A 15,358-nucleotide genomic window follows, 5' to 3' on the forward strand; every position below is an offset into this window, starting at 1 on the left:
GGATCCAGGAAGGAAAGAGGTGAGAAGCAGCTGGGCTAGGGAGAAAAGAGAGGATCTAGATAGGGTTTGGCCAGGCTCCTATGCACCCGCCTCTCTATAACTAATTATGCTTGAGCATCGGCCTCATCACGTTTCAGACGCCCTCCTGGGAGCCCTCCCCCAGCCCCATGCATCCCCGCTGGGTGCCGAGCAAGAGGACCATATGGAGGGAATAATAAGACAATTAACTTTCCATTAAAGAATAATATATGTAGGTTTTTAGGGAGGCAAGCGACAGCAATCCCTACCCAGTGGCATATTTTACACTCGACCCCCCCACATACACCCTGATGCACCCCACATCCTGATCATCTGTGCCAGGAGAGAGGAGGACACCAGTAAGCCTCCCCAGGAGGTGGCTGGATGGAGTTTCAGGCTGTACAAGGAGCAAGTACAGAGCCCATAGGATTACAGTTCTGAGGCTGGAAGACCCTGGGGAGGGGAGAGGAGAGGTCTGCCTCATCCTAATCCCCAGCTGACTCTCAGTACAACAGCTGGGGCAGCCTGTGTCAGTCCTGCATAGGTGGGGTCTGCCTGGCTAAGAAGCTGCTCGCCTCTCAGGGGCACATAAAATCACAGCAGTCTAATGGAAAAATCAACTGTGGGGCCTGGGGTCACAACCTCTGTGCTCCCCTTCCCTGACCCCCCTGGGACTGCTTCTGTCCCCTAGCACCTTGCCCTGCCCCAGCTTCCTTGCTCCTTTTCTTCTCTAGCTCTTCTATGTTTCTGAGGTTCCCTGGCACTCACGGGCACTATTAATCCTCACCCAGGATGTTCGAATGCTCAGAGAGAGCATGCTCCCCTACAGTCTCAGCCAGCGCCCTGGAGACCTTGTATGAGTGTGCAGAGATGCCAGGTGGGGAGGAGAGGAGGAGGCATGGAGAGGCCTGTCGCAAAGACACCTGCAGAGGGGCCTTGTCCTGCCACCTTGAGCCCCACAGTAAAAGGGCCCTGGACATGGCCAATTTCTAGCCTATGGCGGGGGCCAGCTCCAGATATGGCATTCTGCAAATATTAATTGCACATTCCTGGGAGCACCAAGCAGACAGGGTATAGGGATGGTCAGGGGAAGACAAGCTGGAGGAGGACTATGGCACTATCACTGGTTCAGAAATGTCATTCTTGGTGTGCCCTTGTACAGGGTGAGAGCCCATGGACACAACAGGCTTGAATCACCACAACTGCCCATAGAGGCACAGCAGGGGGAAGGACAGCAGAAGACTTGGGGCTGGGGATCACTGAGTACTGGGGTCCAGCTGTGTGAAGGCTGCTCAGCAGTCCAAGGGAGGTGCTATCCAAGAGCTGCTCCTCTGCCTTGACACCTCTACCCCTCTGCCCCCACTCAGGGCTGGCCTGACAGGCTCCAGGATGGGTGGAGAGAGCAGGCTGGTTTTCCCACCTGTATGACATTGGCACAGGAATAATCAGTAGCATGCTGCTGGGCTAAAGCCGACCATGGGGCATGGGCAGCTTGGGATGTGAGTAAGGCAATACATGCCAATTCTGCCCTGACTGACAGGTGAAGTACTGGGGGTTGATATGAACAGGGAAAGGCTCCTCCTATGGGACCAGATTTGGGTTGAGCCTTTCCAGAGGGTACCCTGTGGCTCTCAGATATGGCCATCCCAGGTCCCTTTCCCAGGCCAGCTTTGGCTAGGCAGCCTCCCCTCACTCCCACCACAGGAGAGGGTCTTTTCCCCTCCAAGAAAGGTGTCTTACCAGGTCAGAAACCCATCCTAGGGCTGGTACACCTGATGAGCCAAACACTTCTTCCTCATGCCCCACAATGATCCCTCCTTGCTTTGCTTTCCCACAGGTCCTCAAGTTGTTCCCCTTGTACCCTAGATACTCAGTCAGAAGGGGTGGGTCCCTGGCCATACTCATCAAAGTGACCTGGGCTTCAGAGGGGAGACCTTCCCATCTCTACATCATCCCCCTACACCCTCAGGCACCTGATGAATTATGGTTCCTGATCAGCCTCATTATGTACATGAGCTCAAACTCTAAGCATATGATCTCTGCTCTCCCCCCAGGATGGGGACAATATGGTGCTGGTGGGGGAGGACAGAGAAGGGGCTCAGGAGACCTCACTCAGCCCCAGGGGAATTGGAGGTGTAGACTGCTCAGGGTCCACATTTCTGTGGTCTACTGAGGGCAAGAGTGGACCAGGGGTGGGTAGGGCTGAGGTACCCAGGAGGGAGTAGCTCAGGTGGGTCTGATTGAAGTTTGAGGGTGGTAGCATATGAGTACCAGAGCACCCTGTGTCAGGAGCTCAGGCTAGGCACTGGCCCAGGAGGTTAGATGAGGAAATATAATGGAGTCTTCACAGATAGGCCCCATACCCCACCAAGGCCAGGTTTCCAACTTATAAATGGACCAGTCTGCCCCCAGTGGTTCCCCCCTAGGTTGTGATAAGGTCAGGAGAAGAATAATGCCAATGCAAGGAAAATGTTCCCAAATGCCACTGTCTGCAGTTTCTGCTCTCTTCTAGCTTCTAGCCCTCAAGGCTCCAAGCTACTTGGGATAGGGCAGCCTCTAGGACTGGAGCAGGCAGGGAGAGCAGTTATGAAGAGGGCTTTAACACTAGGATCACCCCAGCTGCAGGTGTTGGGGGCAGCTCAGAATCAGCTCAGGGAGGCCTGAGGAGGGGTAGCTTCGGTGGGGACCAAGGCTGTCAGCCTGACAGTGGTAGGTCCATGGCAGCATTGGCAGCAGGGTCAGGGCTCTGCTCCAAGCATTCTCCTGACCAGTGAGAGCCAGGCATGGAACTGGAAACATGGGTCCTCTCATGCGCATTTGAAGGTGAGCAGTGGTGTGAGGGTCAGGACTGGGTGTGGGCCATGGAAGGGGGAGCCCCCTGCTGGCTCCTTCCTGCTCCTCCAGGGTCTGCCCTCTCTCTAGAACTCTACACCTAACCCCACTGCCACCCCACCTGTGCACCTCTCTAGAATGCCCTGTGCCAAGAAGTGTCAGCAGGAAGTAAGAGGCTGAGGAAGCAGGTGAGAAAAACTGGATCAGGACAGAGCTGCTGGAGAGCTGGCAGCCTTGGGCAGCAGTGAGGCTGCCAAAAGGATGCCTGGTCAGCACTTCTCTGCCTGCCTGCCACACTGGGCAAAGCCCTGCTCTGGCCCAGCTCCCCACTGCCCCAGGCTTGTCCTGTCTACTCTCTCAGGAGGAGGAGCGTAGCCTGAGGAGGAGCAGGAGCAGCACCCTGGAACAGGAGTCAGGAGCTCAGGCCCAAGCCCCAGCTGTGCCACAAGCCAGCTGTGACAGCTTTGTCACTGCGGGGTACATGGGGGTGAAGGTGGTAAAGGGCCTGAAATCACTTCGGTCCCTTTTGATACTGGGGATCAAACTCTGGACCTTGTTCTTGTGATGCAGGCGGTGGAACCACTGAGCTAAATCCCCGACCACTTCGGTCCCATTTGAAGGGAAGAGAACACAACTTAGGAGTGAAAATGATTAACAAGAGAAATTCAAATCCATTGCCATTTTTACCATCAGACTTGCCAGCCATGCTATGGGTCAAAAGGAGGATCACAGTGGGTCAAGGCCTCGCCTAGAGGAAAAAGACAGGTTCACTGAGCAAGGATTCCATCTTGGTTTTTTTTTTTTTTTTTTTTCCTTTTTTTCTTGCAGTACTGGGGATAGGACCCAAGGTCTTCACACTGAGCTCCATCCCCATCCCTTTTTCATTTTTATTTTGAGATAGAAGCTGCCCAGGTGGCCTTGAACCTGCAGTCCTCCTGCCTCAGCCTCCCATGTAGCTAGGATGACAGATATGCACCACTGCACCCACAAATCTTTGTTTTGCTTTGGTTTGCTTTGGTTTAGTTTTTGAGACAAGGTCTCACTAAATAGCCCAGGCTGGCCTCAAACTCGTGGTGATCCTCCTGCCTCAGCCTCCTATGTGCTCCTGGGCATCACACCTGGGGGCGTTTTGGGAGAAGAAAGTCTGTCTGGAATTTATTTTGGTTTTAGCTACCCTTAAAATCCCCATCGGGGGGCCGGGGATTTAGCTCAGTGGCATCGCAGCTGCCAAGCAAGCAAGGTCCTGAGTTCCATCCCTGGTACCAAAAATAAACAACAACGACAACAACAACAAAATCCCCAACTGGCTGGGTGTGGTGGTGCACGGCTGTAGTCCCAGCACTTGGGAAGCTGAGCCAGGAGGATCGCTATGAGTTCGAGGCCAGCCTGGGCTACATAATGAGATCCTGTCTCAAAAAACAAGCAAACAAACAACAGGAAACAAAACAAGAAAAGAAAGAAGAGCAAAGGGAGAGGGTGTTTTCTAAGTCCAGAGTCCTGATGGCCAGGCCAAGCCAGCTTCTGCCACCCTGAATTGGTCGGTCCTGTCAGGGCAGGGGTGGCAGCAATGGGGACAGGAAGCTCTCAGGCAGGTGCTAGGGTCATAAGTGGGGTGGGAAACGCCATGGGCCCAAGAATGGGACTCTAAGTGTCTGGAGGCCAGCACAGAACTGTTGGGGGGGGGGGCTCCCCTGCTGGCCACATCCTTAATACCCCTGACCACACACTGAGCTGTATGCCTGGTGACCCTGGGCAGGTGCCCCCGGGTGGAAGTGTTTAACTCTTACTCATCTGCTGAAGCCCCAGCTCCAGTGCCTGCTACTTTGGAAAAGTGTCCTCAGCCCAAACCCCTTTGCGGAAGTGCTAGCTGTGCAGGGTTGGAAAGTCTGTCCTCGAGGGTGGATGCGAGGTTGTGGGTGCTGGGGGCCACCTGAGGGAGGTTAAGCTCAGTAGCACGCCCTCAAGAATGAGGCACACTTGAGTAACAGCCTCCTGCCCACAGAGCCCTGAGGCAGTGCCTCCTCCTGCAGCCCCCCCCCGTGCTGCCTCAGGGCCTTTGCACGGCTGTTCCCTCCTCAGCCTGCAGCCCCCTTGGTCCCTGACTCTGCAGGGCTGGCAGCTCCTTCTCCTTCAGACTGCCATTCAGACAAAGGGCACCCTCAACCTCAATCTCTTATCTCGCCCTCACCTCTCCTCTGCTGGTTCTCTCCTCAGGTCTCCCATAGGGTGTTTACGTGTTTACTTTTGTTTTTGGAGACTGGATCTCACTGTGTAGGCCGGTAGGCTGGGCTGGGGTTAAACTCACTTGAACCTCCAGCTAGCCTCCTGCCTCAGCCTCCCAAGCCTACACTCTCTCCATCTTGGTCTTTACCATCCAGGAAGCTGACAGACCCAAGTCTCAGGCATAAATTGTCCACACTATTTTCTCACAGGCAAATGTTCAGGGCCTGAGTTACCTCAAGCATAAAATAAACAACATCCTGGAGCTGAGGATTCAAAGCATGGAAGAGTTTTAACTGCTACATCCAATATCTGTACAAAACCTGGAAAAGTGGATGATGTTTGTTTCAGGGAGCTATCATTCCTTTATTAACCTATACAGCTGTACTTGGCAGTGCCCACTTAAGAGCTTGGTTAGTGCTGAGTGCTATTCCTGAGCCTAAATTGACTCCAGTTCTGGAACAGCATTTCCTACAGTGCTTTCTCTGGAAGTTCTGCTGGCTTCCAACCACAGCTGAGTCATTCAGAGTTCACAGGAAGAGTGGGATGCAACTACTGCAATTTGAGCCCAGCAACCAGGAAAGGGAGGTTCAGAGACCCTGGACCATAACAGGAAGGACAGCAAGCAGGTTAGTGGCTCAGACCTCCAGACCTGGACCATGTTACCCCTTCATTAGCCACCTCTGATAAGCCCTATTTGTTCAGGGGTCCTACGTCCACAAGCAATGTCAATACACTGCCACCCCCATATTGTGGGCACCTATAGAAGCTAAGTATGGAGAAAAGACTGATAATTACCCCTTCGGACCCTGTCCCCCAAAAGTTATTATCTGTCCATCCCAGCCCTGACCAAGAGGGATGACGGAAACACAGAGGGACATCTAATCACTGAACCCTGGGGCCAGACTCTCAACAGAATTCCCATAGTAACTGTCTTTTCAGTTGTTCCCAGGCCACTATCAGCAGGAGACCTCACTAATCCCCTACTCAGTTCTGGCCAACACCTCCCAGCCCACACACCAGCTAAGAGATCCCCAGGAGCCCCACCCCCAGTGCTCCAAGAGCTCAGATCTCTGAGCCTCCTCATTTCCACATAAAAGCAACAGCTCAGGACCCTGTGGCCTGACAGCAACACATTTTGCAGCCTTCTGGGGGTGACAGATAGCTTGCTCTTCACATCACTATTTCAAACATTAACATAATCTCCCAGGATGAATGTGCTTGCTGGTGTCTAATCAATCACCCATCCTGCACCTTGATCCCTCATCCCAAGGCAGAATGCAGGCTTGCCACTCCTCACAGGCTACGAGATCCCAGGCTTATTTCCCCAGACTTGTCTAACCTGGCTATCCTATCATTTTGGGTTTAGTCCCTTGGGCTTCCCCATACCTTGTAGCCACTGGCCTCTCAAGGACCTGGGGTCCCACCCCAAGCACTGCCTCAAACACAGACCCCATCCACAAGGGAACCTGGAAAGCCCCAACACCCTCCCAAAGACAAGAGTGTCTGAGGGTCACTGCTCCAACAGCTACCTTAAAAAGCACAGACCAAGATCTCAACAATGCCAAATCTTCCACACTCCTGACCCACTTGGAAGAGGGTCCCCAGGGGAAAGCAGGTACACCAGGCTTACCTCACGGAGCTGCTGAACGCCTCCAAAGATCCGCATCACACCATCAATCTCCTGTTCTAGGCGCCGGGCCCAGTGCTGCATCCTGTGTGCAGACAGGAAAGAGATGTCAAGTCCACTTGAAGCTAGGACAATCCAGCCCCTGCCACCCAAGGGGGACCAGGGCAGCCGTTCATTCAACTCAATTTTCACTAGAGGAGAAACAGAAGCAAGAAACCAGAGTGTGCCTGTGGTTCTCCTTTGAAGTCCAGCCCCGGGGGCCTGGCCTCTCCTCACGTACTGTGTACTGTCGGCCAGCCAGAGAGGAGAGGGGAGTGTATTGTGAATGTGCTGAGGAAGTTCAGCAGCTCCAAGAAGCCTGCAGGGAGGCTACTTTTCACTGTGAAGAGCCAGCCCTTGATGTAGCTGCTCCGAACACAGAGACTTCTGGACACCAAGGAAGAAGAAGGCAGGATGGAGCCAGGGGGGCCTAGGGAAGGGAAGGGAACTCGGCTGTCACCACCAAGCTATGATAAAAGCCTGGACAGGTCTCTGCCTCTTTGGCCCTCATCTGAGCAGTGGATATGGAGAGCTCCTGGCTCACAAAGCCCTCTGCTTGACAGTATCCTGGTAGATAGATGCTCATCTGAGGCCCATTGCTAGAGGCCCAGTATAAACCCAACCACAGGTCCAGTGCAGGTCCATCCTGCCTCTTGCTGGGGGCTTAACAAGCCTCACAAATGCTTCATCTGAGTCATACACCTAAGCAGGTCTCCCTGGTGCCATCCTAAGGTCATTTTAATCCATCTGTGTCTCAGCTTCCTTTTCTGTGGGTGGGAATGAGAGGCTTATTTGGGGCCACCTCTGAGGGTATCACAAGAACACATGAGAATAGGCAATTCAAGGGTACTGCTCAGGGATATTTGTGAGTGGTCAGGATGGACAGGTGGCCACATGGCTATGAACTCTCCACTCCACACCCAGGAAAAGGGAAGGTATCTGGGGATAGCCCTTAACTGGGTTCAAACCTGTGAACTTCTCCTTCAGACAGTGTCAGATGCTCTCTGTTGTGAACAAGTCTCCCTGCCCTCGTGTGCCTGAAAAGGTACCTCAACTTCCCCTTCCCCTGACATACTATTCTGCAGGCCAAGACCTTTCTAGGGAGGGCCTGCAGGAGAATTGCCATAGAGACTGAAATATATGAAAGGTCGAGCAGAGTGCACAGGGCACAGGGCACAGCAGGGACAAAATGATGTTTAGAAGGTTGCATCTGGCCCCAACAGCCCTTCCTGGGCCTGCCATCTTCCTTAGTGTCACTTGAGACCAGGACAGTCTTCTGGCTACCTGGGTCAGAAGTGTACAAGCATTCACCCTGGCCCCCTGCTCCACATCCCTCCTCATGCCATTGGCTGGGGGGCTGGGCACATGCCATTGTGTGTGCCTGGGTCGGTTGGCATGGGAACTCAGAGCAGGAGGCAGGCGGATCACTAATTGCAATTTGCCAAGCTGAATGTCAGGACCATGATGGGAAAAAAAATCAACATCAAAAGATAGAGGTATTAGCTTTGGCTTGTTGCTGCCTGAGCCACAGCCTGATTCCCACCTCCGCTACCCACCACAGGGGAGACTAACCCTGAGTCCAGATGGAGGCCAGGCTGCAGGATGGAGTAGAAAGGGCAATCAGGCTTCAGCTGCCAACCTGGGGAGGGCAAGGCATAGCCAGAGAATAGAGAGTTGCCTTAGCTGGCCACTGTCCACCAGGAGTCAATGTCTTGGTCCTGGCTGTGGGAAGACAATGTGGCAGGTGGATCTTTTGTCATTCTGAAACAGCAGAACCCTAGTGCCTAATATTAGGGTGGACTGCCACCTAGTCCTGTGTCCAGCTGGGCAGGTGGCAGACAAATAAGCAAGGTCAAGGATCTGATCTCCAAAGGGAACATTAGCTCTGCTCTGGCCCTGACCTCGGCCATTCACTAGTCCAGAGGACAAAGCATTAATCATAATCCTTCCTAGACTAAAATATACAAGGGCATCCACTACATACAAAATACAGTGGCAGTATATCACATGTTCTTTCACATCAACTCTCATAAAGATAGCAAACATTACCATCCCAACTTACAGGCAAGGAAACTGAGGCACAGAGAGTTTAATTAACCTGCCCAAGAATCACCTGTCCAGGAAAAGGTTGACAGGACTTGTCTCAGAAGTGTTCTTGGAGTCACAAGGCTGATATACACGTGCTGTCCAGTGTACTTAGTCTCAACTTGGCATTCAGTGCCATCATCTTGGGAGCATAAAGCTAACCACAGTGGGAACATTTACATCTCAAAAATTGGTAAATGCAGGGGCCGGGGATTTAGCTCAGTGGTTTCGCCGCCTGCTGTACAAGTGCAAGGACCCGAGTTCGATCCCCGGTACCAAAAAATAAAAAAATAAAAAATAAAAAATTGGTAAATGCTAAAAATCACAGGTTTTTCTCTCTTGAGAGCAAACTGACATTTACCAGAACACTAATTCTACCTCAGGCCATGAACTCTCTTCTATATATCTATAGGTCTCCACTTCTGGGATTTCACAGATAAGTACAAGGAAATTAATTGTGAGAACAGACACAGATGCCAAGTTTTTATTTTGTGCAGATAACACATTATTAATATAATCACCATCATTTCATGTAAAAAGGCTGTTTCAACACTAAAATAATTTTTAAAAATTATTAGGATATCAGGATGAAGTCAAGTTCTTCCTCTAGACATACATTCTCTCTCTCTCTCTCTCTCTCTCTCTCTCTCTCTCACACACACACACACACACACACACACACACACACATAAAGTCTCTATACTCTCAACCAGGCTGAGCCACTCTGGACTCGCTGTGGGATATAATGGACTCAATGTGACACACATACCATCCCAGGGTCTAGGGGTGGCCCTAGCTGAGTCTGGCATCCTGGGCCTGATAGGCACACTGCCCATCAGCATAATGCCAGGGAAGACAAGTTACTCTGATTCTCTGCCTAAATCAAACCCAATTAAGAAGGCAATATGTGTGTCCTAGAATTAAAAAGAATATGATAGACAATTGGAGAATTGATTTCACTGCCACAGAAATATGATTTTGTGGGTTCTAGGGTTTGGCCAGTGTCCCAGGGTTGGCTCTAGAAAGTGACACATGGGCACTGAGGAGGCCAGGGAGTAACTATGCCTCCACAGTGTTCCTGACTTGAGACTGAGGAAGGCACCTTGCAAGCTAAGTCCAACCTAGCTAGGCACAACTAGGCTCACTTCCACAGAAAGGCATGGTGGCTTTGGAAGAATGAGAGATACATCAGGATTTGTGGCCCCACTGAGTCAAAGCCAAACTGACCAAATCTTGCCCAGGCTCCTACTGAGTTGGGCCCAAGTTCCTGGCTTTGCCAATGCCTCCCAGCCAGACAGTGCTGTCCATGGGTCAGGCTCTCAACAGAGAGGTCTACCTGCTAGATACCCTCATCCTAGTGATTTTCCATTCTCCTGCAGAGATGACACTGCTTATCTCTAAGTGCTTTTAAGTGCCAAATTAGCAAGACAGTGAGGGGAGAGTGCCTGGCAGAAGACAGTGCAGCCAGGGGATACAAGCTGCGTTTCCTAACTGGTGTATGCCTGTGAGAGGCTGGAGACAAGTCCTCCGGTGTGCCCAAACCTAGGGTGGAAAAGGCATTTCAGCCCATCTCACAGACCAGAACCCTGAGCTGGCAAGGGTGGGTGCAGGGTCCTATAGAGGAAAGCCAGACCCATCTCCCTGGCTCCATCAGGCCTACAAGCCCATCCTTCCAGGAGAGTGTAGCTTTGGGAAAACCTCAGGGGAGAGGCCACCTCTGCTAGCTGTGTGACCTTGGAACCTGGTCTTCCCATGGGTCAACAGGATTAATGGTGAATGGCTAAATAGCTGTAATGGACAGATATTGAGTCGCCTGAGGACTAGAAGCTCATCCAGTACAACCTTGTTCCTCCAAGATCCAAGGGCTCCCTGAGTGCTCAGGAAATTGTCGATAAACTCCTATACCTGGGGGGGGGGGGATGGGGTGCTTCGGAGAAGGCCTGGCAGGCTGAGGTAGCCCTGCAGGAAAGAAGATGAAATCATGTGCTGTGGATGCCAGGCCTTGGTCTCCAGAACCAAGGGGAATGGGGACGGGGAGGGGTGTACCTGCAGATAAGGGAGCAAAGTCGCCCCCACTTATGGGGCAAGTTGCTGAGGCTGAGGACCCTTCTAGTGGCAGAACCACTGAGACCCCAGCTACAAGGTGGGGAGATCCTGAGTGGAACTGCAGAGCACTTAGGTGGGGGCAGCCAGCTGCAAATGCTCACCCAGGGAGGGGGTGGGCAGGGAGAAGATGGGAAAGGAGAGGACTGGAGGGGAAGGAGAAAGAGCCCATGTGCAGATGTGGCAGCATAGATTCAACTGTTGCCAGTTGTTAATTTTATATGTGAAGTTGTTGATCAGAATGTGATTTAATTGTACAGCATAATCCAGGCTTTTGGAATAAATTATGCAGAAAACCCATCTATAATTAAACAAATCGAAAAACCAGAGACAGGTGACACTGCAGGTTTACCCTCAGAGGGCATGGATGGGTGTGGGTGGCTGGACCTAGCAGAGGGGCGAGGAGGAAAGGGAAAGGAGCCTGTTTAGAGTAGGCAGGGGTAGGTTCAGGAGAGGGTGGGCCTGGCAGGCTGTTCTCACCACACATGGAAGCATTTTTGCCATCAAAGCTCTACAGCCTCTACCAGGCAGCTTGTCTGGATATACCCTGTTCCTCCAGGGGCCTACAACTCTCCCCTGAGCTTACTAGGACAGCTACTGTGTGTGGGGTGGGGTGGACACTGAAGGTGAGATGGCAGGTGAAGCAGGAGGGTGGGTGCTAGGCCAAGACCTGGCTGGGACAGGCAAGGGGAGTAAGGGGGCAGCCACAGCAGAAGGCCCTTGCTGCCAAGGGCACAGTGAATCAAGCTTGGCAATGGTGGGGGCCCCGGGTCTCTTGCTTCTCTCTTCAGAGGCTAGCCAATTATTGTCCCAGCTCTTGGTGAGGAATGATTTAAAATAAAGTGCTATTGCTATTTAGTTATTCTGATTATATTTCAGCTGGCCTGCTACCTCCTACTTTGGTGCCTTTGTAGTCTTCTGAAAAGGAAAGAAAGACAGGGCAGGAAGGAGTGGAGCAGGATTGATAGAGACAGACTGAAGCGTCTTGAGAGCCTGGGCTAGGCTGACCTAGTCCAGTGGAAGACAAGCAGGTGGTGGGCATGGGGCCAACTACCCCCGGCACCTGGAAAGGGCATGCTGTTCCTGGATAGCCACTCAAAGTTCAGAGAGCAGCTATGGCCAGCCCTGGCAAATGGCAGAAAGCTCAAGGCTGCCCGAAGAAGTCATGACATCCCCAGGGCCACTTCCCCTGAGAAATCTTCCCTGACCACTCGGGCAGATGTCCCTCTGTATCTGAATGCTCAGGTGCAGAGTTGGCTCTTCTAAGCCCTTGGACCAGACATGTACTCTCAGGCTTCAGTGGAGATAAAGCTCACTGCCCTACCCCCCTGCCAGGACCCAAAGAGGAGGCAAGAAGAAGCCCTGCCCCATGTAAAGGACGCTAGCAAGGACGGCTGGCCCATATACTCACACACACTGGACCATCATGCTGCAGGGCTGCTCTCCCCACCGTCCAGTCTCCCACCTCACACTGGGCCTCCAGGGAGGTGTGGCCCTCTGCACTGCCTTCGAGGTCTCAATGCAGGGGATACCTGATGGGGCACCTTATCCTGGGACTTCTGGGCCTTCTCTCTCCAGAGCATCTTTCCTCCTTAAGCACTCAGCAGAGGAGACTCAGGTCTCGGCATCCCTCAGGGCTGAGTGCCCAGGGTGGGTTTCCTACCCCAATCTGATCACAGCTTCCAAAGGATGACAAGGCTGGCAGAGGATAACAGCCTAGCCAAAGTCACCCACTCCCCAGAGGCAAAAATGGGCCAAGCCACGGAGGCTGATAAGGTCAGCACCAGCCTTGCACTGCCAAACCCTGGAGGGGAACAGGTCAGAATGAAAAGGAAGCACACTTGCTCAGCTGACCCATGGGAGTGTAAGGTTTCCCAGCTAGCCACCTGCCAATTCACAAGTAGGTAAACTGAGGCACAGGACTCAAAGGGTACTAGCTATCTTCAATACATTTATGTTTCAGCTAAGGGAATCTTTTTTTGGTACCAGGGATCGAACTCTGGACCTTCTTCTGGACTTAGCACCACTGAGCTAAATCCTTGGGCCAGCTCAGGGAATCTTTAGAGGGAGGAACATAGAGCTGCTTAGAGTACCCATTCCCCCTCAAAATCCTCCCATTCCATGCACATGGGAGAAGGTAGCCCAGTTGTCATATGGATCTGGATGAGTTGGGAGAGGCTACTGCTGCTGAAGCTTGAATTAGCCCAAATCCACCAGCCTCAACTATGTGTGTCTTGGGACCCTGCCCAAATACTGCTCCTTAATGAGGTTATTAATTACGGGGCTGTCCCTTCCTTTTCTTTGCGGAGAAAGAACTTTTTCTTCTAATTGGTGCTTGGCTGGGAGGCAGCAAGCCTGTGCCTCCCCCCTCAGACAGTCATCTGGCTTTAATTAGGGCACAGGGTCCAGCCCAGTATTTACTCTAATACCTTGCTGGAGGAGGGATGGAGAAAGAGAAGAAGCAAGGCCCAAACCAAGGAACAGCATTACTTGGGGCTGAGAGGCATCAACTGGCTCTCAGAGGCATAGCAAGTATCCAGGGTCACACCACAAAGGACCATGGCACCAACATCAGTGCAGGAGCTAGGACTCAGGGGAGACCAGCAGTGAGAATGGACTGCATGGATGAGGCAAGGCCTCAGCCAAAAATGTGAGACTGAGAAAAGGGAAAGAGATTTCTCAACAGTGGTGAGGAGGATGCTGATGGCAGACCCTGACTTCTGTTTCTGCTAGGTTTTACCATGTGACCTTGGTAACAGCTATTCTGCCACCCTGGACCTCAGGTTAATCATCTACAAAGTGAACAAAGCAGTACAGGATGGTCACTGCCACAGCCACAGAGCTTCTGAGCAGTACTTGGGCAGGACTATGCTGCCCCCTCCCCAAGCCTAACCTGGGGTTTCTCAGCAGCAGGAGGCCCCTTCGGTGGACTGCTCCAGCTTCCACGAGAACAAATTCTGCCCAGCAGCCTGTGTAGTACTGAGAGATGGACTGGAGAAAGCCTGTGGAGCACTGGAGCAGGCAGGAGGTACAGAGCAGGGAAGTATGGGCTGCCGTGGAGAGGTGGGAACAGAGAGCACTGGGGCCCCAGACCCTGGGGACAGCAGGGTTACAGCAACGGCCTAGCAGGGAGGAACCAAGGGCCAGCTCTCCTCAAGCCTCTGCTATGTATCAGGCCTTGCTCTGTGGCCCACACCCTGCTCTGTGGTGTGGCCTCTCCGAATCTCAGGTTTCTGGAGATTCATGTCTCAAGGCTGTCTGCTTGGGACCCTCCCTGTTGGAGGCCTGCCAGGGATTGCACTGTACTCTCTTATTTAATCTCCAGAGTAGCCACATCATTGTCCTCAATCCTCAAAAGGGGAAACTGAGGAACAGAGCAATTGAGTGAAGTGCCTAAACTTGCATGGTCCCTGAAAGCCAACTGGGCTGGCACAGACCACTCCTCAGGATGCCAGTCTTTTGTTGTTGTTTTGAGATAGGGTTTCACTATGTACCCCAGGGTGGTCTCCCACTTGCAGTGATCCTCCTGCCTCAGCCTCCTGAGTGCTGGGATTACACAATGGATCATTATGCCCAGAAGAGTACCAATCTTGTATCCCAGCTGCTGGGGTAGCAAGACCATTTGGGCTAGTCTATCAGGCCTCTGAATGTGTTCATACTCCAGATCCTGACCTCCCCCTGGGCCCACTCTCTGGCCTCTACCTATCACTTACCTCCCACCAGCTGAAGGCCACTCCCTCTGCTCAGGTCAAAAGCCTCAGGGGGACCTGGAAACCACTGTTTCCCATATCCACATCTAACCTGTCTGAGTCTTACTGGCTTCAGCTTCACAATGTACCCACTGCCTACCACCTTCCTGGCCCGCCACTTGGCCTGGGTGGCCACTGTCTGTAGTGGACCAGCAACTGCCACCTCACTGGGTACCAGCTTTTGCCCTGGCATCCCACTTCTCCCCTCCACCTCCACACACAGCTAGGGTGCCCTTTTGGAATGGTGCTTCTCCTGGCAACATCTAGCTGTAGCTCCACAGCACTGGAGGAAAAGCCAAAGTCCACCCCATGGCCATACACCCAGTAGCCCACTGGCCTCCTCAGTGTGGCTTGGATGTACCCCCGCAGAACTGCTCCTTCTGTTCAGGGCAGTCTCTCCTCAGCAGTCCCCCAGCCTCCTCTCACCTCCTTCAGGTCTCTGTACACATCAACAGCTCAGTAAGTCCACCTTGAACCCCATTTAAAATTGCACTCCCAGCAGAAACTAATCTCCATGCCCTTTCTGGGGTTACTGTTTTAATTAGCATTTCTCTTTTTCCTTTACTGTTGCCTCTGCCTTGAGCTGTGAGTCCAGAGGGAGGAGGATCCTCCTCATCAGCTTGGAGGAACAGGCTTTTTGCTGAGTGAATACACCTTTCCAGGCTCTACTGACCTCCCAGTC

At 52.5% G+C, this 15,358-nt stretch overlaps 1 protein-coding gene across 7 annotated transcripts in view; it reads right to left on the reverse strand.

Annotated features, from left to right (window-relative positions):
- The window catches only part of Cacna2d2 (calcium voltage-gated channel auxiliary subunit alpha2delta 2), a 135,008-nt gene that overhangs the window by 101,077 nt on the left and 18,573 nt on the right, over window positions 1–15,358 (reverse strand). For all 7 annotated transcript variants that reach the window (XM_087186106.1, XM_087186105.1, XM_087186104.1 and 4 more), the window contains exon 2: window positions 6,704–6,785. In XM_087186106.1, coding sequence (XP_087042232.1) covers window positions 6,704–6,785 — 82 coding nt within the window. The remainder of the gene's footprint in view (window positions 1–6,703; window positions 6,786–15,358) is intronic.

This window comes from Heterocephalus glaber, unplaced genomic scaffold, assembly GCF_053883595.1.
Source record: "Heterocephalus glaber isolate CG9 unplaced genomic scaffold, H.glaber_assembly_v1.0 deba00001504, whole genome shotgun sequence".
NCBI classification, from domain to species: domain Eukaryota; kingdom Metazoa; phylum Chordata; class Mammalia; order Rodentia; family Bathyergidae; genus Heterocephalus; species Heterocephalus glaber.